The 23,232-nt window shown below is 42.0% G+C and overlaps 1 protein-coding gene across 1 annotated transcript in view; it reads right to left on the bottom strand.

The window, feature by feature from the left end:
- Positions 1 to 22,586, bottom strand: part of MAPK1 (mitogen-activated protein kinase 1) — a 105,752-nt gene extending 83,166 nt beyond the window's left edge. Inside the window, exon 1 of the mRNA XM_004742524.3 lies at positions 22,227 to 22,586. Within this exon, the coding sequence (XP_004742581.2) occupies positions 22,227 to 22,345 (119 nt within the window). The 5' untranslated portion in view covers positions 22,346 to 22,586. The remainder of the gene's footprint in view (positions 1 to 22,226) is intronic.
- Between the last annotated feature and the right edge of the window lie 646 nt (positions 22,587 to 23,232).

Here is a 23,232-nt window from a genome sequence, read left to right as displayed (position 1 = left end):
CATTTTAACTGCCAAATAGCCACTGCTGACTGAAAGCACATCAAACATACAAGGCACAAGATCCATCAAAACAAGCTCTCCACCTCCCACCTATCAGAATGGCTACTATCAAAACAAAAAAGAAAACAAAACAGAACAAAACCAAAAAACAGAAAATAAGTGATGGTGAAAATGTGGAGAAATCAGAACTTATGTGTGGCCCTGTAAAATGGTGCAACTGCTTTGAAAAACAGTATGATGGTTCCTCAAAAAAGTAAACCTAGAACTATGATACGATCTGGCAAGTCCATTTCTGACTACATAGCCAAAGGAAGTGAAAGCAGGGTCTTACAGAGATATCTGTACATCTATGTTAAAAGTAGTATTTTCACAACAGCCAAAAGGTGGAAGTAATCCAAGTGTGCCTGACTGGATAAATGGATAACAAAGAAGGAAATCCTGCCATTTGCAACAACATGGAAGAAACTTGACGACATTATGCTCACTTATAAGGTAAAATTCATAGAAACAGAAAGTAGAATGGTGGTCACCAGGGGTGAGAGAAGGAGAAAATGCAGTTTAATGGACAGAGTTTCAGTTTTGCCAGGTGAAAAAGTTCTATAGATTTGTACATTAACGTGAATATACTTTTACTAACTATACATTCAAAAATGGCTAAAATGGTAAATTTTATGTCATGTGCATTTTACCACTAAAAAATAATTTAAAAACCCCCAAACCAACCTTACAAGTTACCTACTTATACAGATGTCCAGCCTGTACCTCCCAGTTTTCATTTCAATGCTTTATTCTCTAGTCTCATATTGGGATGCAAGAAAAATTGCTCTCAGGATTAAATAGTGAATTATTTGATGTAGTCATTTCAACACTCATAAGACATGATCCCTGCTTCACTGAAAAGTGAAATGAGACTCTGAGAAGTTAAATGACATGCTCTAAGTCACCCAGCTATTAACACCAAAGCCAAGATTTTAAATGAAGTTTCTAAATTGATAAATGAAACATGTTCCCTGCTGCTCTTAAAGAGGCTTATAATTTAGTAAGGAACTTATTTCTTCCCTGAATTCAAATTGAGGGAATTTTCAAATGATATAAGGAAAAGAATGGAAATGTGAGAAGGTGAAAACTATGAACAGCACAGAGCCAGCCAGCCTCAATGTACCATCACTGGCACTGTTCTATCTGGTTGATTCCAGGAATATTTGCTGAGCACCTGCTATGTGCAATGTGAGTACTAGGTGCTGGGGATGCATCAGGGAATAAAGTCATCTCTCTCAAGGAGTAGAGCCAGTCCCTTGATTCATGTCTAGCTGACTTTCAAGCACAAAAGAGCTGTCTCTAATTTTCTTCCCCCTTTCCAAGCCTCTGACCCTTCATACAATGCACTTGTAACAGATGTCTGACCTTACCTTCTACTTGACTCAGAAGCTAATGGTACTTGGCCAAAAAAAAATCTCTTACATATACTCAGTTTGGCATGGTTTTACAGTGACATCTGTTCCCATAGCATCCTGCAAAACTGCACCAGAGATAATGAAGGTACAACTGTCAAAGGCCTGTTCCTTTTTCCTTCGTTGGGGCCTTCTTCCCACAAATATCCCCTCTTCTAACACTGCCAATCTAGCCAGCAGAAAATATATGACAAGATGATTAAGTTCACTAAAGAAATTGAATCTGTGGGGGGGCGTCTGGGTGGCTCAGTGGGTTAAGGCCTCTGCCTTCGGCTTGGGTCGTGATCCCAGGGTCCTGGGATTGAGCCCCGCATTGGGCTCTCTGGTCAGTGGAAAGGCTGCTTCCTCCTCTCTCTCTCTGCCTGCCTCTCTGCCTACTTGTGATCTCTCTCAGTCTGTCAAATAAATAAAATCTTAAAAAAGGAAAAAAAAGAAATTGAATCTGTGAAGCAGAATCAGAAAGACTCCATCAAGAGCATGAAAAGGCAACTCCTGGAATGGAGAAGGTATATGTAATTCATAAATCTAAAAAGACACTGTCTAGGACTATTAAGAACTCCTATTACATACTAAAGACACAAATCTGTCAATTAGGTGTCCGACTTTTGGTTTCAGCTCTGGTCATGATCTCAGAGTCCTGAGATGGAGCTCCATGTTCAGCTCTGCACTCAGCATGGAATCTGCTGGATATTCTCTCTCCGTCCCCCTCTTGTGTGCACACATGCTCTCTGAAATAACAGAATCTTCAAAAATAAAACAAAATGAAACAAAAAACAACAAAAAATCCAAGAAATCTCAATATAAAAATCTGCCAAAAACCTGAACACTTCACAAGATGGTCAAAAGGCTAACAACCAAAAAGTAATCTGAAGAGCTAAAAAGGTCAGGGAGATGGCAAACAGACCTCACAGTGCATACCATTTCACACCTACCAGCATGGCTAAAACCTTAGTTTTAGAAAATATCAAATGCTTTTGAGGATATAGAGCAGTCTAAACTCTAATACACTGCCAGTGGGTGTGAATATGACTTAACATCTTTAGAAAACTGTATGGCAGTAGCCACAGTGGACTCCCCACTGAATCTATGCATACCCTGGATACAGCCACTCTGCTCCTAGGTATATGCCCAAGAGAAATGTGTATACATGCTCACCAAAGCACACTGCACTACCATGTTTATGGTAGCCTACTAATAATGATCAAAAACTAGGAAGAATCCAAATGAATATTAACCGGATGAAGAACTATGGTATAGTCATACCACAGAATACTAACACTACAATGAGAATGATTTATTCACAACTGCAAAAGCATGATGCTGAATAAAAGAAGCCAGATTTTTAAGAAACATGTTATATGCTTCTATTCAAGTAAAGTACAAAACAGAATGAATCTATACTATGTATCAGGACAGAGTCACCTATATATCTATGGAGAATGATGGGAAGGGAGTTCAAGGGGAGCTTCTGAGTTGCTGAGGTTCTGCTGATCTGGACACTGGTTATTTACATGAGTGTGCCTGGTTTGAGAAAATTTATTAAGCTGTAATCTTATGATATGTGCACTTTTCTGAATATGTTATACTTCAATAAAAGTAAAAAATAAAAAGGGGGTGGGAGGCTGAAAAGAACAGTCATCACAAAATCGAGGTTAGTGGTTGACTCCAGAAGGGGATTTCAAGAGGCATTCCTAAGGTACTAACAATGTTCTAGTTTATGACTTGCATAATTACATGTACTTAAATATTATTCTTTAAACAGTATATATGTTTGAATACCTCAAAATAAAAATAAGAGGTAAGAAAATACAATACTCCAATAAATACAGAAACAAATTCCTAGAAAAATATGAATTATCAAGAAGAAATAGAAAATGTAAAGTTATATAACCATTTTTTAAAGATCTCTGAATCAGTACTTTAACATGTTCCCACCAGAAACAAAATAAAAGCAAAACAACAAACCACTCAAGTCCAGACTTCTTTATAGGTCAATTCTACCAAACTTATGTGAATTAATCATTCCAATTTTACAGAAATAGAAATAATGGGAAAAAAGAAGAAACACTTCCTGATTTTGTAAGGGTGGTCTTTTTTTTTTTTTTTTTTAAAGATTGGAGAGGGCATGTGAATGGGGCGGGGGTAACAGAAAGAATCTCCAGCAGACTCTCATTCAGTGGGGAGCCAGATGTGGCCTAATCCCACAACTCCAAGACCATGACCTGAGCTGAAATCAAGAGTGGGATGCTTAACTGACTGAGCCACCCAGGTGCCCCAGGATAATCTAATTTTGATACTCAAGCTAGACAAGAACATGAAAGCATGAAAAAGGAAAAACAACAGGCCAATTTCATTCATGAACACAACGAGGAAACTCTATTTCTTAGCAAACCAAATGCAGCAATATATAATAAAGATAATACACTGTGACCAAGCTGGGCTTAATCCCAGAAACGAAAAACTGGCTCAGCATTTAAAAAACCTATTAATGCAGTCTGAAATTTATAACAGATGAGAGGAGAAAAATCTACATGAAAGTTTCTATAGATACAGTAAAAGAGCATGTGGAAATTCAACACTCAGGAAAAAAGAAACAGAAAAACCTTGAAAAAGAAAACCCTGGTCCGCCTGGGTGGCTCAGTGGGTTAAGCCTCTGCCTTCGGCTCAGGTCATGGTCTCAGGATCCTGGGATCAAGCCCCACATCGGGCTCTCTGCTCAGTGGGGAGCTTGCTTCCCTTCCTCTCTTTCTCTGCCTGCCTCTCTGCCTACTTGTGATCTCTGTCAAATAAATAAATAAAATCTTTAAAAAAAAAAAACCTAATAAGGAAAACTACACTAAAATAGCCCCTCCCCCATTTGATTAGCACTTTCCTTTTATCAGAACAACTCTGCAGATGCTACTATCACCACTGCTCTCAAGATGAAAGAAATCTAAGTAATGGGCACACTTGGGTGGCTCAGTTGGTTAAGCGTCTGCCTTTGACTCACGTCAAGACCCAGCGTCCTGGGATTGGTCCTGCATTAGGCTCCTTGCTCAGCAGGGAGCCTGCTTCTCCCTCTGCTTATGTGTGCATGCGTATGCTTTCTCTCTCTCTCTCTCATACATATATATCTATCTTTAAAAAAGAGAGAGAGAAGAAAAGAAATTTAAGTAATGAAAAGAAGAAAAACTGTCAGGATTTTCAGATGATATGCTTGTCTTGAAAATATTTAAACACAAATTATTGCAGTAAGAGTTTAGCGAAGTTTAGCAAACAGATAAAAATTACCACAGTGGGGACGCCTGGGTGGCTCAGTTGGTTAAGCAGCTGCCTTCGGCTCAGGTCATGATCCCAGCGAGTCCCACATCAGGCTCCTTGCTCGGCGGGGAGCCTGCTTCTCCCTCTGCCTCTGCCTGTCATTCTGTCTGCCTGTGCTCGCTCTCTCCCCCTCTCTCTCTCTGATAAATAAATAAAATCTTTAAAAAAAAAAATTACCACAGTGGGTGCCTGGGTGGCTCAGTGGGTTAAGCCTCTGCCTTTGGCTCAGGTCATGATCTCAGGATCCTGGGATGGAGCCCCACATCAGACTCTCTGCTCAGCAGGGAGCCTGCTTCCCCCTCTCTCTCTGCCTGCCTCTCTGCCTACTTATGACCTCTCGCTCTCTGTCAAATAAATAAATAAAATCTTCCAAAAAAAAAAAAAAAGACAACTTTAAAAAAATTACCACAGCAACAACAAATATAAGGTACCAAGGAATAAACTTATTTATTATATTAAAGATTTTAATATTTTAGGGGGGAGAGAAAATGAGTAGGGGGGAGGGGCAGGGCAAGAGAGAAAACCAGACCCCCTGCTGAGCAGGGAGGTCCTACCGAGGTCTCCATCCCAACACCCTGGGATCATGACCTGAGCTAAAAACAGATGCTTAACCAACTAAGCCACCCAGGAGCCCAGGAACAAATTTAACAAATGATATACAAAAATAATAGCACAAAAATTTGCTGGAAAAACTACTTAGGAAAACAGGGTGGCATTACCTAGTGAATACATATGCATATGCCCCACCACCCAGCAGTTCTATTACTGGAGATGTGTCCAAAGAAACTCTTTTATTTTTTTAAGATTTTATTTATTTAGGGGCGCCTGGGTGGCTCAGGGGGTTAAGCCTCTGCCTTCGGCTCAGGTCATGATCCCAGGGTCCTGGGATCGAGCCCCACATCGGGCTCCCTACTTAGCAGGGAGCCTGCTGCCCCCCTCTCTCTCTGCCTGCCTCTCTGCCTACTTGTGATCTCTGTCTGTCAAATAAATAAATAAATAAAATCTTTCTCTAAAATATTTATTTATTTATTTATTTATTTGACAGAGAGATCACAAGTAGGCAGAGAGGCAGGCAGAGAAAGGGGGAAGCAGGATCCCCGCTGTGCAGAGAGCCCGATGCGGGGCTCGATCCCAGTACCTTGGGATCATGACCCGAGCCAAAGGCAGAGGCTTTAACCCATTGAGCCACCCAGGCACCCCCCAAAGAAACTCTTGTACACCAGAACCACTGTAATAAAAAGAAACAACCCAAATGTCCACCAATCCCTGAATGGGCATATTGCAGTATATTAATACATGAGACTTATTAAGCCATGAAAATGAGTAACGGTATCAAAAACGTAACAATGAGTGAAAAAAGCTAGTTGAAGAATGTGTATGGTATGATCCCACTCATACACGTGATGGTGCTTAATGGGTAGTTAGAAATAAGAGTCATGGTGGTAGTTCTGCAGAACAAACTGGAGGAGCAAGAAAGTAATGGCAAAGAGACCAGGCAGAAACAAAACCTCAAGGAAACACAAAAAAATCACCAGACCAATGGTCTCTTAGGGAAATTCTGCCACTGAAAGATAAGGTAATCCTAATGCTATCCTGGAACACAGAAAAAGAAAACTTCCAAATTCACTTTATGAAGAAAGTGTAACAGTAACCCCCACACCTGCCAAAAGACTGCACAAAAAAAGATATAGTAGACTAACACCATTTGTGAATATTAACACAAAATCTTCAAACATTAGCAAACAGAATCCAATAGTACATTAGAAAGAAGAATACAGGGGCGCCTGGGTGGCTCAATGGGTTAAGCCTCTGCCTTCAGCTCAGGTCATGATCTCAGGGTCCTGGGATCGAGCCCAGCATCGGGCTCTCTCTGCTCATCAGGGAGCCTGCTTGCCCCCACCCCCCCGTCTGCCTGTCGGCCTACTTGTGATATCTCTCTCTCTATCAAATAAATAAGAAAGAAGAATACAGCCTAACCAAGCAGGATTTATTCTAAGAATATAAGGGAGGTTCAATATTAAGGAAATCCATTAATATGGATATAATGCTAGAGAAGAAAAATCACAGGATCATCTTCACGGAGGCAGAAAAGTTTACATTTGACAAAATTCACCCATTTATGTTAAAAAACAAAAATAGGAAGTGATGGATACTTCCTTCCATAAATAAAATATACCTCGGCGCAATGCCAGCAGCTTACTTAGTAGGGAAGCATGAGAGACTTTCCTGTTTAAATCAGAAACCATGAGAAGCCACAAAACATCATCCAATTTACATTTGTATAGATTAGCATTAAATTCTAGGTTGCTACACAGACATTTACCAGGTCTTGGAAACTACATTCTGCCTGCTGGGGTAACCAAAAACATTCCTGAAGTTTCTATAAACTTCTTATAACCATTCCGTCTTACACTTTCTTGGAGACCGGAAATAAATGGCTCTTCTGAGCAGTTACATCAGAGTGGACAAGAATCACAAATGTCCTTTCTTTCCAGCTCCTCCTGGACTAAGGAAGGAATTTACAACAGTTCTAAAGAATATCACTTTTATCATCACATGGATGGTAAAGAATCAGAGTTGTCCTAAAAGGATGCTTGAAAACATCAGCAAATATGGGACAGGTATCCCCAAAAAGAGGACAATTGTTCCTAGCAACAGTCCTAGATTAATCCAGTGTTGCTGTCAACTGTTTTTTTGCTGATGTTAAACATCATATCAAGCATTTTTATATGTCTATATGGTCTTGCAAAAATTGATTTATGGGAAAGATTACATTGGTCTAAAAAAAATCTTCAACTATGGAACAGAAACAAAGATGATTTAATGGAGGAAATAAAGTTTTATTTGAAGATAAGTCTGCATTGCCAGATTGAAAAGGGAAGGAACATTTTAAGTAAGCCCCAAACTAAACATTTTCACATCTCTTTTGAGGGAATAAATAGCAGTATCCTCAACTCTGACTCAAGATAAAACCTGGTGGCCACAGTAAATTCTGTAGGTTTTGCTCCCCACTTTGTAAGCCTGTGTTCAGTGGAAATTTAGATATTAATTGGGAAATACATTGGTTTTGTTTTATTTTCTTCAGCTGTACAGTTAAAAATTTTTCTTCTATAAATAAGATTGTACTAAGTTTTCTCTTTTTCAAAATTACTTGTAATCGGGCATCTGACTGGCTCAGACAGTGGAGCATGTGACTTTTGATCTCAGAGTTATAAATTTGAGCCCCACACTGAATGTAGAGATCACTTAAAAATTAAAAAAAAAAAATTTTTTTTTAAAGATTTTATCTGAGCAAGAGAGCAAGATTTTTCTGGTGTTGCCTCAAGATTAGATTTGGATTATGCTTCAAATTTTTAGCTTATTAAAGGAAAACATGGAGAGAGCAAAGCTATATATACCAAAACCAAATGAAAGACAAGAATTTTTTTTTAAACGGGCAGTTAGGACCAGACACTTCATCAATTAAGATATACAACTGGTTAATATGCACAGAAAAAATCATCATTAGTCATGAGGAAAATGCAAAGTAAAATTATAATGCAATACCACTTACAATACTCAATCAATAACGATATAATCAAAAAGACTGACTAAACCAAATTTTGATAAGGCTGTGAAGAACTAGAATGCCTCACACACTGCTGATAGAAATGTAAAATGGTGTATCTACTTTGGAAAATAGTCTGAAAATAGTCTTTCTTCAAAAGTAAAAATACAACAATTTTCAGAAGAGTCAAGGTACTAGAGCCAAAGGAAGTCTAACGAACTGCTCCAGCTAGGAGACCAAAGACAGGACAACTAAATGAAATGAGATTGCTGAACACTGGCTAAAGAGTAGGAAGTAATAATGTGTCAGTGTTAATTTCCTGATAGTGATGGTTATATTATGGTTATGTAGGAGACATTCCCTGTTTGATAAAAAAAATACACACTGAAGTGTTCCGGTGAGACGGGGCACTGTATCAGCAATTTACTCTCAAGTGGTGCAGGCAAATACCTTCTTTGTACTGTCCTTACAATATTTCTAAACATTTCAGACTGTTTTTAAAAAATTGTTAAAGGGCGCCTGGGTGGCTCAGGGGGTTAAGCCACTGCCTTCAGCTCAGGTCATGATCTCAGGGTCCTGGGATGGAGCCCTACATCGGGCTCTCTGCTCAGCAGGGAGCCTGCTTCCTCCTCCTCTCTGCCTGCCTCTCTGACTGCTTGTGATCGCTCTCTGACAAATAAATAAATAAAATCTTTTTAAAAAATTTAAATGTGTAGCATTGAAAATGTTTACAGAAAAAAAAAATGCCTTCCTCTTTCCACTCTACATTTTTTTTTAAAGATTTTATTTATTTATTTGACAGAGACAGACATAGGGAGAGAGGAAACACAAGCAGGGGGAGTGGCAATGGGAGAAGCAGGCTTCCCATGGAGATTGGAGCGCCATGTGGGGCTCGATCCCAGGACCCTAGGATCATGACCTGAGCTAAAGGCAGACGCTTAACAAGTGAGCTACCCAGGTACCCCTCTACTCTATACTCTTAACCTATTTTATAGAAGTTTTCTTCACAGCACATACTAGTAAGTGAAATGCTGGTCTACCTTCTCCACTGAAGAGTAAATTCCTCATGGTCAGGGACTAAGTTCTGTTTACCACACCATTCTCAGTGCCCAGAATAGTGGCCCATACATAGGGTATTCATATTTGTTCAGTGAATTAATCTGTAGTCTTGTTATGGATTAAAATAAAATCATTTTACCATCCTCTCCCCAAACACACACATACATTATCACTTGTTCTATAACCCAGCAACTCCCAAGTAACCAAGAGAAATAAAATCAAATATCCACAGGAAAACTTACAGATGAATGTATAACAGCATTATCCATAATAGACAAAACCCAAAAACTTCCACATGTCCATAATCTGGTGTATCTATTCAGGTAATTGCTATTTAATAAAAAAATCCAAGAAACTACAGATCCTTGCAATGACACTGATCAATCTCAAAACCACTGAAAATGAAGAAAACACCAGATACAAAAAAATGTATCTTGCATGATTCCATTTTCATGAAAGTTCAAGGAGAGGCAAAACAGAAAGCAGATCAGGAGCGGCCTGGGGGTGGCAGTGGGGGTGGGAACTGACTGCAAATGACAAGGAGGAACTTTTTGGAATGATGGAAATGTTCTAAAGCTGGATTGTGGTGATGGTTGCACAACTTTGTAAATGTACCAAAAATGATTAAACAGAATACTTAAAATTTTATGAATTTTATAGTGTATTGATATAGCTATTTTAAAAGGTAGAATGAAGGCTAGATACAGCTTCCTTTCGCTTGCGGTTTGGTCAATTTTTTAAAAATCAGTCTCATTTAAAAGGATGAACACAGCTACATCCTGGAAGTGGGATATCAGCTTTTTTTTTTTAAGATTTTATCCATTTATTTGACAGACAGATTAAAAGTAGGCAGAGAGGCAGCCAGAGAGAGGAGGAAGCAGGCTCCCTGCTGAGCAGAGAGCCGGATGTGGGGCTCGATCCCAGGACCCTGGGATCATGACCTGAGCTGAAAGCAGAGGCTTTACTCCACTGAGTCACCCAGGCACCCCGAGATATCAGCATTTTATAAGAGCTTGTTAAATCAGATTAAGGTCCAAACTGCAAAAACGGAGACCCTGATAATTAGTGGAAGCTGCAGCCCTCATATTTTTTTAAAAGATTTTATTTATTTATGTAAGAGAATATGAGAGAGAGAGAGAGAAAGAGAGAGAGAGAGAACATGAGAGAGAAGGTCTGAGGGAGAAGCAGACTCCCTGCTGTGACTCCAGGATCATGACCTGAGCCAAAGGCAGTGGCTTAACCAACTGAGCCACCCAGGCGCCCCATCAACCCTCATATTCTATCTGTTTGACCCCTCAAGTTGGCCTTAAAGGGAATTCTCAGAATCTGCATCAGACTCATACCTGGCCATCTCTTCAACACCCAGGGTAAAAGGCTCTGGGAGTACCTACCCTTGGAATAACAAACCCATTAAAGCTAGTAATTGAAATAAAGTTGCAAAATTAGAGCTAAAAGAGTTTGGAGTTTGTGTAGAGGGCACTGACTGGCTTAGAAAGAAACTATTAATTTTCTTGGTTAGGATATCCTATAACTTTTTAGTTGTTAACCACAGTTTTATTTCTTACAACAGATTCTTACATAAGGGAGGACTATTCTGATATGGCTTCAAATTCTCAAAAATTATTTTGGGGACATGTGAGAAAAAGGAAACAAATATGATCTGCTTAGTATAAAAACTGCTCAGAGGGGGTGCCTGGGTGGCTCAGTCGTTAAGCATCTGCCTTCAGCTCAGGTCATGATCCTCCGGTCCTGGGATGGAGCCCCACATCCGGCTCCCGGCTCAGTGGGAAGCCTGCTTCTCCCTCTCCCACTCCTCAGCTGTGTTCCCTCTCACCCTGTGTCTCTGTCAAATAAATAAACCAAATCTTCAAAAATATATATTTTTTTAGGGGCGCCTGGGTGGCTCAGTGGGTTAAGCCGCTGCCTTCGGCTCAGGTCATGATCTCGGAGTCCTGGGATCGAGTCCCACATCGGGCTCTCTGCTCAGCAGGGAGCCTGCTTCCTCCTCTCTGCCTGCCTCTCTGCCTACTTGTGATCTCTCTCTGTCAAATAAATAAATAAAATCTTTAAAAAAAAAAAAAATATATATATTTTTTTAAAAAACTGCTCAGAGATGCTTTATTTTTGTTTAATAACAACTGAAAGAATAACCCACTTAAACAATAGATTTGTCCATGGGATGCTTGGCTGGCTCAGTGGATTGAGCATCCAACGCTTGCTTTCAGCTCAGGCCATGATCTCAGGGTCATGAAATTGAGCCCAGAGTTGGGCTCCATGAGCTTGGTGTGAAGTTGACTTGAGATTCATACCACCACAACCACCCCCCAACCGCCTCCCACTCCTTCCCCGCTCATGCACTCACTCACTCTCAAATAAATATTTTTCTTTTTCTAAAAGAAAAGGATATTCCAAGAGACTGAGGTGGGTCTTGTCAGGCCCATTCACTTCAAGGGAATTATGATTAGAGCATTAACCAGATAACTGAGCACTCAGCACTTTCACCTACATTCCTCATTTAATCCTCACAACACTGAGGTATACACCACTACTCCCTTCCTACAGATAAGGAAAATAAGGCTCAGGCTGGATAATCTGCCATAGCTGCATATATATATGATATACAAATGGTGAAAAACCATGCCCTTACCCACTCCACTGTATAGACTTCCAGAAAGAAGTTAAACCTTGAAGTGAAGGCTGTGGCCAAAACAATGTGATCAAGAAGTCACTGAGGGTAGGGGCACCTGGGTGGCTCAGGGGGTTGGGTCTCTGTGTTTGGCTCGGATCATGGTCTCAGGGTCCTGGGATCAGCCCCTCGTCAGGCTCTCTGCTTGGTGGGGAGCCTGCTCCCGCCCTCCTGCCTCTCTGCCTACTTGTAATCTCTCTCTCTATCAAATAAATAAATTAAAAAGAAGAAGAAGAAGTCACTGAGGGAGGAGCACTTAGTGGCTCAGTAGGTTAAGCCTCTGCCTTCAGCTCAAGTCATGATCTCAGGGTCCTGGTATTGAGCTTCCCCCCACCCCTAACATTGGGCTCCCTGCTCAGTGGGCAGACTGCTTCTTCCTCTCCCTTTGCTCCTGCCCCCACTTGTGCAGACTCTCTTAAATAAATAAATAAAATCTTAAAAAAAAAAAAAGTTACTCACAGAGTTGTAGGTTCTTAAGTGTTTACTGTTAGGTTACATAATTTACACATGCTACATATGTATCAAATACCAAATAAAGCTGAAAGATACTGCCCAGTTTAGGTGCCACCCCCATTATACCAGAGACAGAAAAACAAAAGAACCCTAAAAGCAACCCAAAGCTCTTCTGTCTCAACTACTTCTCCCTCTCCTCTCCTCTCTTCCTTCCCCACAGACTCCAAAAGGCAAGGAAAAATCCCAGCCTTGAGAAGAGCAGGGGAAGCAGCACCAAGAACTTGAACCTGGCAAGTCAGCATTCAGCAGGAGACATCTTCTGACTACTGCCACCTCATCCCTCATCCCTTAGAGAAGTTCAGCCTTTTCAAATGACTTCACCAGCTGACTGGACCAGAGATGGACACTATCCCAAGCTGGATCAAATTCTCTCTCCCAGGAATTGGATTCAGAGTGTGCTCTCAGCCTCTGGTAGTCAACGTACTAAAGACACATGCCTTGAGGAAGCTAGGATAAGCTCTCTTCTGCCAAATGCATGTGGATGTGGTAAAAGAAAAAAGAAAAAATCCCCAGCCATGCAGAAATGCAGAGTGCAAGATTTTGGATACATCAAGACAGAGGGAGGTAGGGGACTTGGTCTATTTTCTAGTTCCCGATTACAACTGTATATTGACGTTGTAAATGCGCTTCCCATCCCTGCATTACCATGGGAAGGATCCCTGAATTTTAATCACAAACTCAATTTCCACAATCATTTTCTACAAGGTAGTACATTAAACACTCCAGCACCTTATACCACCTTTCAATTAGTTAGCTCCAAGTCATTCTTCAGATCCCAACTTAAATACCACTTCTGCCAGGACATATTCCGGGACTACTCAAAACCACCCTAGCTCTCCTTTTAAGCTCTCCAGTAGCATTGTGCAGCTCTTCAAACTCAGTCAACACCACAGAGTGAAACCACTCTTTCTGTTCACCACTTTGATCGTACTGCTGGGCACATAGGTCAGATACACGCTATTAAGTAAATGGAAATGAAAAAACTGTGGAAGAAAGTAGAAAAGATGAGAAGAAATCAACACTACCCTCCTGATAAAAAGTAGGTTTAACCTGGGGGTGCCTGGGTGCCTCAGTCGTTAAGCCTCTGCCTTCAGCTCAGGTCATGCTCTGCTCTGCAGGAAGCCTGCTTCTCCCTCTCCCACTCCCTGTGCTTATGTTCCGTCTCTTGTGGTCTGTCAAATAAATAAAATCTTTTTCTTTTTTTTTAAAGGTTAAGTTTAACCCTACCTCTCTCATCCTTTCCAGGTATCCAGTTTTTCCCTCTTCTACCTCCCTACAGACCCAAGTCATCTATAACAATTATCATTTTATACTTTGGTGCCAATGCAGTCAAGAACCCAGGCTGTAGGAAGCATTTTTTCAGGTAGCTTGGTGTAACAGAGTAAAGCCAAATAAATAAATATTTTTTTAATCAATAAATATTATTTATTTATTTATCACTCATTCACTCACAGGTTTGGGGTATATATAGCTAAATCTCAGTTCTGCTATATATTTATTGGTTGTGAACCTTGGACAAATTACCTGAGACCTGGTTTCCTTATCTATAAAGCAATAATAATAATAATAATAAAATAATAATAATAAATAAATAAGCAAATTATCTCAAAGATGAGAATGAAAATTAACCTGGAATCATAGTACCTAAAACAAGGTAGGCATGCAACCAATGTCACTTAATTGACCATGGTATACCCCACACCCTATTAACCAACTCCTATTGGCCATGGATTCAGAACACAGAGACTGAAGACTGAGAATCCAAAAAGGACCTTGGAGAATATCTATCCTGCTGGCTTTCCAATGTGAGGGAGCCCCAAGTAATGAAAGAGAAACAAAGGGGAGAAACAGCACCTCAGGGTTAGGTGGGTGGGTAGAGTGGACTGGATACAAGGTGAAACAGCTCTGGATGTTTGTTGGGGAATCAGTTCTTTTTTTAACTAGCAGGTATCTTAATGTGAAAAAGGTAGAGAATAAATTATATATGGTTTCTAAGAAAATGCAGATGCTTTTCATAAAACTTTTCATATAATACTTGAGAAGTGAAAACCTGCAATTCACGGAAATGGGTTATCAGTCATAGCTAACTACCAGAATTGTACACATCAAAAGGGTTGTTATTAATACCAAAATTCATTTCACTGAGTTACTTGTACTCGTAAGTGTTCAGAAACATTGAATTTTCATTTGCTCATGTAAGATGGCCTGCCCAGATCACTGAGTTCCCAGATGCATACAAGACACTTCACTGTTAGAAGTTAACAGGCAGGGGCGCCTGGGTGGCTCAGTGGGTTAACCTCTGCCTTTGGCTCAGGTCATAATCTCAGGTTCCTGGGATGAGCCCTGCATCAGGCACTCTGCTCAGCGGGGAGCCTGCTTCCCCCTCTCTCTCTGCCTGCCTCTCTGCCTCCTTGTGATCTCCCTCTGTCAAATAAATAAATAAAATCTTAAAATTAACAGGCAAAACTAAGAATCTGAATCCAGATATACTTGTAAGTCTTGAGCTTCTACAGATGATATATACTACTGCTGGTCTTGCCTTTCAAACAGGTGGTACAAATACCCAACAGAGTCTCAGGAAAGGAGGGAATGCTACAGCCAACAGTAATAAGGGTAAGTTTATGAAGGAGATGAGCCAGAGGAACACGAGAGTTAAACAGGGCCCAATGTTTTGGGGGGATGGACTAGAGGGGTTTACTATCATCTTGACAGGACGATGCTCTAGTACAGGGACTGTACCATGCACTGCAGATCGTTTAGCATGCCTGCCTCCACCATATACACATGGAAGGCCTATAATACTCCCCAACCAATGTAACAACCAAAAAACAAAACCCACCTACATTTCAAAATGCCCCTGGAAAAGGGATGTAAGTCACACCCACTGAGTAGCCCAAAATAAGAAGGATAAGAAAGTAAGCACAGCAGGTAGAAAGCATAAGAGACACAAAGAGGGGAACATAATTCACAAAATTTAAGAGGAACTGGCAGAAACAAGGCCATCCTTTAATAACTCTCTCACTTACAAAATCAAGTCTAAATTCCTCAGTAAACAATGTCCTTCAGGATTTGGCTATCAACAGCTGTCAACAGCTTTCTCCTAAAAAGACACACTACACTCCTGCCATCCCAAAAAACTTGTGGTTTTCCTGGCCTGGTATGTTGCTTTGCATGTACATTTTCCTCCACCTAGAATGCATATCTCAAGGCGAATTCCTATTCATACTTCAACACCCAGGTCAAAAGTCTATAAAGCCATACAAAGACAGCCCCGCATCACTCAGGCCTTCTTTTTCTCATAGCACTACATACATTCTTTCTGAATGGACTGGTATATTCTCTTTATTATTGCCCAATTCCATCCAACCATTTGGACTGAAGGATACTAAAAGGCAGGGACCATGTGAGTCCCAGCACATAATAGGTACACAGTAAATATTTTCTGAGCGAATGACCTTGCATGGAAGTTTTTTATTTTTTATTTTTATTTTTTAAAAGATTTTATTTATTTGACAGAGAGAGATCACAAGTAGACAGAGAGGCAGGGAGAGTGGGAGGGAGAAGCAGGCACCCCACTGAGCAGAGAGCCCGATGAGGGGCTTGATCCCAGGACCCTGAGATCACGACCTGAGCCGAAGGCAGAGGCTTAACCCACTGAGCCACCCAGGCGCCCCATGTTTCTTAAAAGGCTGTAAAGAGTGAGCCTGGGGGGCGCCTGGGTGGCTCAGTGGGTTGGGCCGCTGCCTTCGGCTCAGGTCATGATCTCAGGGTCCTGGGATCGAGTCCCGCATCGGGCTCTCTGCTCGGCAGGGAGCCTGCTTCCCTCTCTCTCTCTCGCTGCCTGCCTCTCCATCTACTTGTGATTTCTCTCTGTCAAATAAATAAATAAATAAATCTTTAAAAAAAAAAAAAAAAAAAAAAAAAAAAAAAAAGAGTGAGCCTGGGTGGCTCAGTTGGTGAGTATCTGCCTTTAGCTTAGGTTATGATCCCTGGGATGAAGCCCTGCAGCAGGCTCCCTGCTCAGAAGGGAGTCAACGTCTCCCTCACCCACTCCCCTTACTTGTGCTCCCCCTCTCTCAAATAGAAAAAATCTTTTAACAAATAAAAAAATGACTAAAAACTGGGATGCTTGGGTAGCATAGACAGTTGAGCATCTGATCCTTGATTTTGGCTGTCATGATCTTGGGGTCCTGAGATTGAGCCCCACAGTGGGTTACAGGCTCAGCATGGAGTCTGCTTGGGATTCTCTCTCCCTCCGCCCCTCCCACTCACGCCCGCACCCATTCACATTGTTTCTAAAATAAATTTTAAAAATCTTTAAAAAATAAAAAATACAAGGCTAAAAGGGGATACAAGCAAAAGCAGACAATAGGTACTTCCTATTACTGAAAGAATATACCTTCTCAACTTTAATCTTTGGTTGAGTATCATTTAGGAACCAGACAGACTGGGATGCATTATCACTTATTAGCTTGTGTCCTTGGGCAAGTCAATCTCTCCGTCTCAAGTTTCCTCACTTTTGTACAAAGTAACCATGTTTGCAGTGTGGTTATGAGGATTAACTGATGCATATAAAGTAAAGTGTTGACTAAATGGTAGTTCTACTAGTCTGCCACAATCAAAAACTTAGTAAGACAGGATATTGCACCATTCAGAAGGTGATCACACTGAAATTTTGCTTGGAGCCATCTTTTTTTTTTTTTTTTTTTTTTTTAAGGAGAGCTGAAAATCACAAAGTCCAATAATTTGTCTTCAAATTGCATTGTTTGTTTGTCCTTTATACAATGTTAATCCCTTCTGACCACAATCTTCTTGGCTTCTCTGATGATCTACACTCCTGACTGGTCTCTTTAGCCACACTTCCTCTATTCTCTTTTGTAACTTGTCCTCTGTTGACACATAAAGTCAGGCATTCCTGTGGCTCAGTTCTCACATTTTTTCCTCCAATCTTATCCACTCTCAAAGTATCTCTACTTCAATTAGTATCTCTATGGAGATAACCCTATGACCTCTCCAATCATATTCAGAAAGTGTTTCAAACTCAACTTACTCAAAATTTACTTATCTTGGTTAATAAGTGATCAAGCATACACAGCTTCAGTTTTTCCTTTCATACAATTTTTTTTCCTGATTCTAACATGTCTCACTAGTCCTCAGGCTCTCATTCCTTTGCCTACCTCTTAAAAATATGTCTCAAGGGGGAGTGCTTGTGTGGCTCAATCGGTTAAACATCCGTTAAGCTCAGGTCATGATATGGGAGTTCCGGTTCAGGTCCCACACTCAATGGAGAGTCTGCTTCTCCCTCTCTGCTCCTCCCAATTGTGCTCTCTCATATATATATATGTATATGTATATACATATATATATATACACACATTTGTCAAGGGGGCATGTGGATGGCAAAGTCCGTTAAGCATCCCACTCTTGGGTTCAGCTCAGGCCATGATCTCAGGGTGGTGAAATTGAAATGGGGGTCAGATTCACGCGCATCAAGGAATCTGCTTAAGACTCCCTTCCTCTCTCTCTGCCCTCCTTGCGCATGCTCACACTCACTCTCCCCCTCCCTCTAAAATAAATAAATCTTTTTTAAAAGTTTGTATGGTTTACCTCTGTGGTCTTCCTGTTCTACCTCAGTAGTTCTTAACCTGTCTGGGACAATGGACCCCTTTGAAAATCTACTGAATGTATGGATTGTTTACTAAAAAGATGAATATACACAACTGCTTGCAATTTCACCTCATCAATCACCTCAGATAAGAATCTGTGCTCATCCACACAAGAGTACCACTTTCGGGGCACCTGGGTGACTCAGTGGGTTAAGCCTCTGCCTTTGGCTCTGGTCATGATCTCAGGGTCCTGGGACTGAGCCCCGCATTGGGCTCTCTGCTCAGGAGGAGCCTGCTTCCCATCCCCTCTGCCTGCCTCTCTGCCTACTTGTGATCTCTGCCTGTCAAATAAATAAATAAAATCTTAAAAAAAAAAAAAAAAAAAGACTACCACTTTCATAAATTTTCATCTCCAGATTCCCTCTTCTAAATTTCAAGATGCCTTCTGGATATAGCCTAAATGGCCTACAGTCATCACAACTTAGTAAGTCTCAACTCATTATTTTTCCTTAATAAACCTTCTTTGTCTACAGTATATTTCTTCTCTAACAACAGCAACACCATCCTCCCAGACTCCCAAACTAGAAGCCTTGGAATTAACAAATATACCCATATCCAAACTGAAAAATCCTTGTCTGTGAAATCCCTCTTAAATCCAAATCCCACCTCATTAAGACTCTTGCCCTTCTAGACCTCATCATCCTTTGCTTCTTCCCATACTTGCTGTAATTCGTTCTTTCTACCATTCTTCTGATAAAGAGCTCATTTTTTTTTTTTTAAAGATTTGATTTTCAAGTAATCTCTATACGAAACATGAGCTCAAACTTAACAACCCTCAGATAAAGAGTCACATGCTCCACTGACTGAGCTATCCTGGCACTCCATGAATTCTTTTTTTCTTTTTCCTTTTTTTTTAAAGTAGCCTCCACTCTGGGCATGAACTCACAACACTGAGATCTAGACCTGAGCTGAAATCAAGAGTTGGACACTTAACTAGCTGAGCCACTTAGGAACACCCACCCAATGGATTCTATCTTAATAAAGTCTCTCAGCACCTCCATCTGTTGCCTTCCAATACCACTATATCACTTCACCTCTAGACAGTTAAAACAGCTTAATTGTAATATCACAGTTTTTTCTCCATCAATTCCACCAGTGTTGGTCTACACTCCAAAAATCCCAGAATTAATCATATGACTGCCTGTTTTCAAAATAATGGATACTTAGGGGTGCCTGAGTGGCTCGGTGGGTTAAGCCTCTGCCTTCAGCTCGGGTCGTGGTCTCGGGGTCCTGGGATCTGGCCCCACATCGGGCTCTCTGCTCAGCAGGGAGCCTGCTTCCCCTCTCTCTCTGCCTGCCTCTGCCTATTTGTGATCTCTCTGTCAGATAAATGAATAAAATCTTTAAAAATAAAATAAAATAAAAATAATAGATACTTCTTCATTGCACAAATATAGAAGCAAATTCAGTTTTGCCTTTACAGTCCTCTACAATTTTCTACCTACTTTTCTAGGATTAGATTTCACAGCTCAATCTATCATTTGAGCCTATCATCCATCAAAATCATAACCACTCTTAAAAGATGGAACTCAAACTCCACTCTTCATCTTTATACCCTCCATATAATGATTAAGAAAGGGCTCTGAACAAAAAAGGGCAAAATTCTCAATTCTTGAAAATCTTCAAATCTGACTGGAAGCATTACATTTTTTAAAAATCACTATTTAAACATTAACATTTCATTTAAGAAGCCCTCCAAAAACCCAGCAAAAAAAAAAAAAAAAAACAAAACACCTTTCAATTAAAGTATCCTAGGGGTGCATGGGTGGCTTAGTAGGTTAAGCCTCTGCCTTCAACTCAGGTCTTGATCTCAGGGTCCTGGGACTGAGCCCTGCATAGAGCAGGCACCCCTAGGATACTTTAATTGAAAGGGTTTTTTTTCTTCTTCTTTTTCCCTCTGAAGAGATTCTTACTAGTCTGAAAATAATTTAGATACGGTAACTATTTCTATCATTGCTGTAGACATTTGACCTTCCAAGTCTCAGTCGGGGGAGATGCCAAGTACTTTCACAGTAATTTTCTTTTGCTAAGTTCCAAATACCAGTATAATTGGAAGTAGAATCCTTGGTCCAGATTATTGCTTTTAATCCTCATCTTAGTAAGAATGTAATCTGTGTTGCACATTATTAGCATTTAATAAATGTTGATTAAGAATGCTGGGTTTTTGGAGGGCTTCTTAAATGAACTCCTCCCCCCGCCCCCCGCCTGCCTACTTGTGATCGACCTCTCTCTCTCTGTTAAATAAATAAATATTAAATAAAGTATTCTAAATCTAAAGATTTTTTTCAGTCTTTATTTTAGATGTTAAATTTTTAAAAAGAGCTGAACGCTGTTATGGGCAGCTCTGAACCTCATGACACCTGTACTGGCATACTTACCAGCAGATGGAATAGCAATCAGATGTATCACAGAGAAGTGATGCTATGGGCAGTACTTTCTAGGGCCTTATATCTTTTAGACCTGACCTAATTTAATTCCTCTTTTGGTTCCTAAACCTCTGAGTTCACATTAATTTTCACAGTTGCATATGTGAAGCATTTTGCTCCTCAAGAGAATGAAAATAGTCAAGATTTAATTAGCTTTTTAAAATTTAATTAGTCTAAGATACTTGTTAAAACATGCCCTTTATGGCATTTCTACAATCACAATCATTCAAATTTGAATACATTTATAAAACAGACTTGCTTACAACAGTAAAATATGCCCAACTCTAAAGCTATTAATAACACTATTTAAAGACAGCGGGATATAACAGAGCTGCAGCATTTGAGACAGGATCTCAGTCTACAATCTCAGGTCTGGCTCTTCAGTAGTATGACCTGAAGAATTTGCTTCACCTGAAAAATACATTCTCCCCTGAAAGAGGGGTATCAAGCCCTTTACTCCTTCGAGGTGGCTGTTCAAATAAAATGAGATGATATATCCAGTACAGTACCTGCCACCAAGTGTTCAATAAATATTAGTTTGCCTCCTTCACTCAACGCAAGGCACACTCACAAGAAAAACAGGTGTAAGGGAGTTTACACTTCATTAAGTCCTCATCAGCACAAAACAATATAGTTAATTCTAATAAACAGAACCACGAACGTTTCTGAGGAATATGGATCAAGATAAGGGAGAGTGCCTGTAATTCTGCAAGAACTCTATTAAGGCTGCATAATTACTGACCACTAAAACATTAACAGGGAAAGTCCACAACTATTGGGCTAAAACATCTGAATACATTTACGCTAGTAAGAGAGCTCACTCCGGGTAAAGAAAAAAAGTGAAATTAGGCCCAACTCCAATCGACTCTTTAATAAATCAAGAGAGCCGTGCGGGCTTATCCTTTCTGAAACACAAATGAAATGGGTATTAAAATCCATTTTAAAACTTCAAGATTAAAACAGTTCACAACCAACAGTGATGCTACTAACGCTTTTTATAGAAAGCCTGCGCAGGAAAACACCGTTAGCACTACTGAAGATATTTAATGAAAGCCGTTCGCGGAATACAGGCGAGGAGAGGAAGGTAATTATTTTCTGCGTTCTGCACACATGCCGAGGCGAAGCGCTTTTAAGACCGTGGCCAACACCACCACCGACAAGCTTCTGAAGGAATTCCCGGCTCAACAATCGGATGTCAAGAAGAAAGCCACGATGCTCGCGAACCGGAGGATGCGGGGACGGGAAACCCTAACGTTCTCTTCCCGGAGATCCTGGCTGTAAAATCTGCGCTACGCCTGTATCTGGGGGGTACGCGGGTACTGGCCTCCGCCCCCTATGCCCCTCCCTGCGGCAAGCGAAGGCCGGTCGGCGAAACGCCCGCGAGCAACACTCCAACCTCGACCGGCCCCCGGACTCCGCCAGAGGCCGCCGGCGCACCCACCGCAGTGAAACCAAGGGTTGGGGTCGAGGCGGCCCCGGAGGCCGGGGCGCGGACGAGGCCGCGGCTGCGTCCGCTGTGTCCCCGGGCGGTCGGGTGGGCGGGCGTGGCCCGGCCTGCGAGAGGGCGCGGACACTCACCACACCATGCCGTAGGCGCCCTCGCCGATGTACGAGAGGTTGGTGTAGCGCGGCCCCACATCGAACACCTGCCCGCGGACCATCTCCGGGCCCGCGCCCGCCGCCGCCGCCGCCGCCATGTTGGCTGCCGGGCCGCCGCCGCCGCCTCCGCCGCGAAGGGCTCGACGCTCTGCAGCCGCCGCTCGGCCCACGCCGCGCCTCCCGGAGGGACCGCGCCGCTGCGAGGGCAGCTGCCGATGCCGACCGGGAAGGAGCAAGGGCGGAACCGCTTAGAAAAGCAGGAGAGGACACCACCACTCGGACCGACTGCCTGCCTGACTGACTGACGGACGGGCCAGCGGGCGGAGGGAGGGGCGCGCGCCGTGGAGGGCGCCGGGGAGGATCCAATAAGCGTGCAGGCGGATTGGCTCCCCACCGTCTGGGGGCGGGGCTGCACGGGCCGGCGGAAGCGGCGAGGTCGGGGCGGAGCACTGCGGCGGCGGTAGAGTCACCGCCCTGCTTGGTCACGTGCCTTCGTGGGGGAGTTGGCGCGGGAGGAGGCTCTCTAGACGCAGAAGAACACCTAAGGGGGCGCCTGGGTGGCTCAGTGGGTTAAGCGTCTGCCTACGGCTGGGGTCATGATTCCGGGGTCTTGATGTCGAGCCCCACATCGGGCTCTCTGCTTGGCGGGAGTCTACTTCTCCTTCTCTCTCTGCCTGCTGCTCTACTTGTGATCTCTCTCTGTCTCTCGCTCTCAAATAAATAAATAAAATATTAAAAAAAAAAACAAAAAACCCGAGGCATCGGCAACAGCGAGAGGTGTACCACTGAGCCTGAGAGGCTGTTGGGGCAGGGAAAACCCGGGAGCCCGGTACTGACGTGGGATAGCGCGTGGGGGACGACGCCGGGGAGCCACAGGCCGGCCGCAGGCGTGGGGCGGGCCTCCGCGACTCGGTGGCCCCCACACAAACTTAGAGGCCTGGAGACAAGGACAGAAACAGAAAGACATGACCGAGACCGCGAACGA

Source organism: Mustela putorius, unplaced genomic scaffold (genome assembly GCF_011764305.1).
Source record: "Mustela putorius furo isolate JIRA1106 unplaced genomic scaffold, ASM1176430v1.1 tig00003858_pilon_pilon_pilon, whole genome shotgun sequence".
Lineage (NCBI taxonomy): Eukaryota > Metazoa > Chordata > Mammalia > Carnivora > Mustelidae > Mustela > Mustela putorius.
This window is presented reverse-complemented; position numbering and strand designations above follow the sequence as displayed.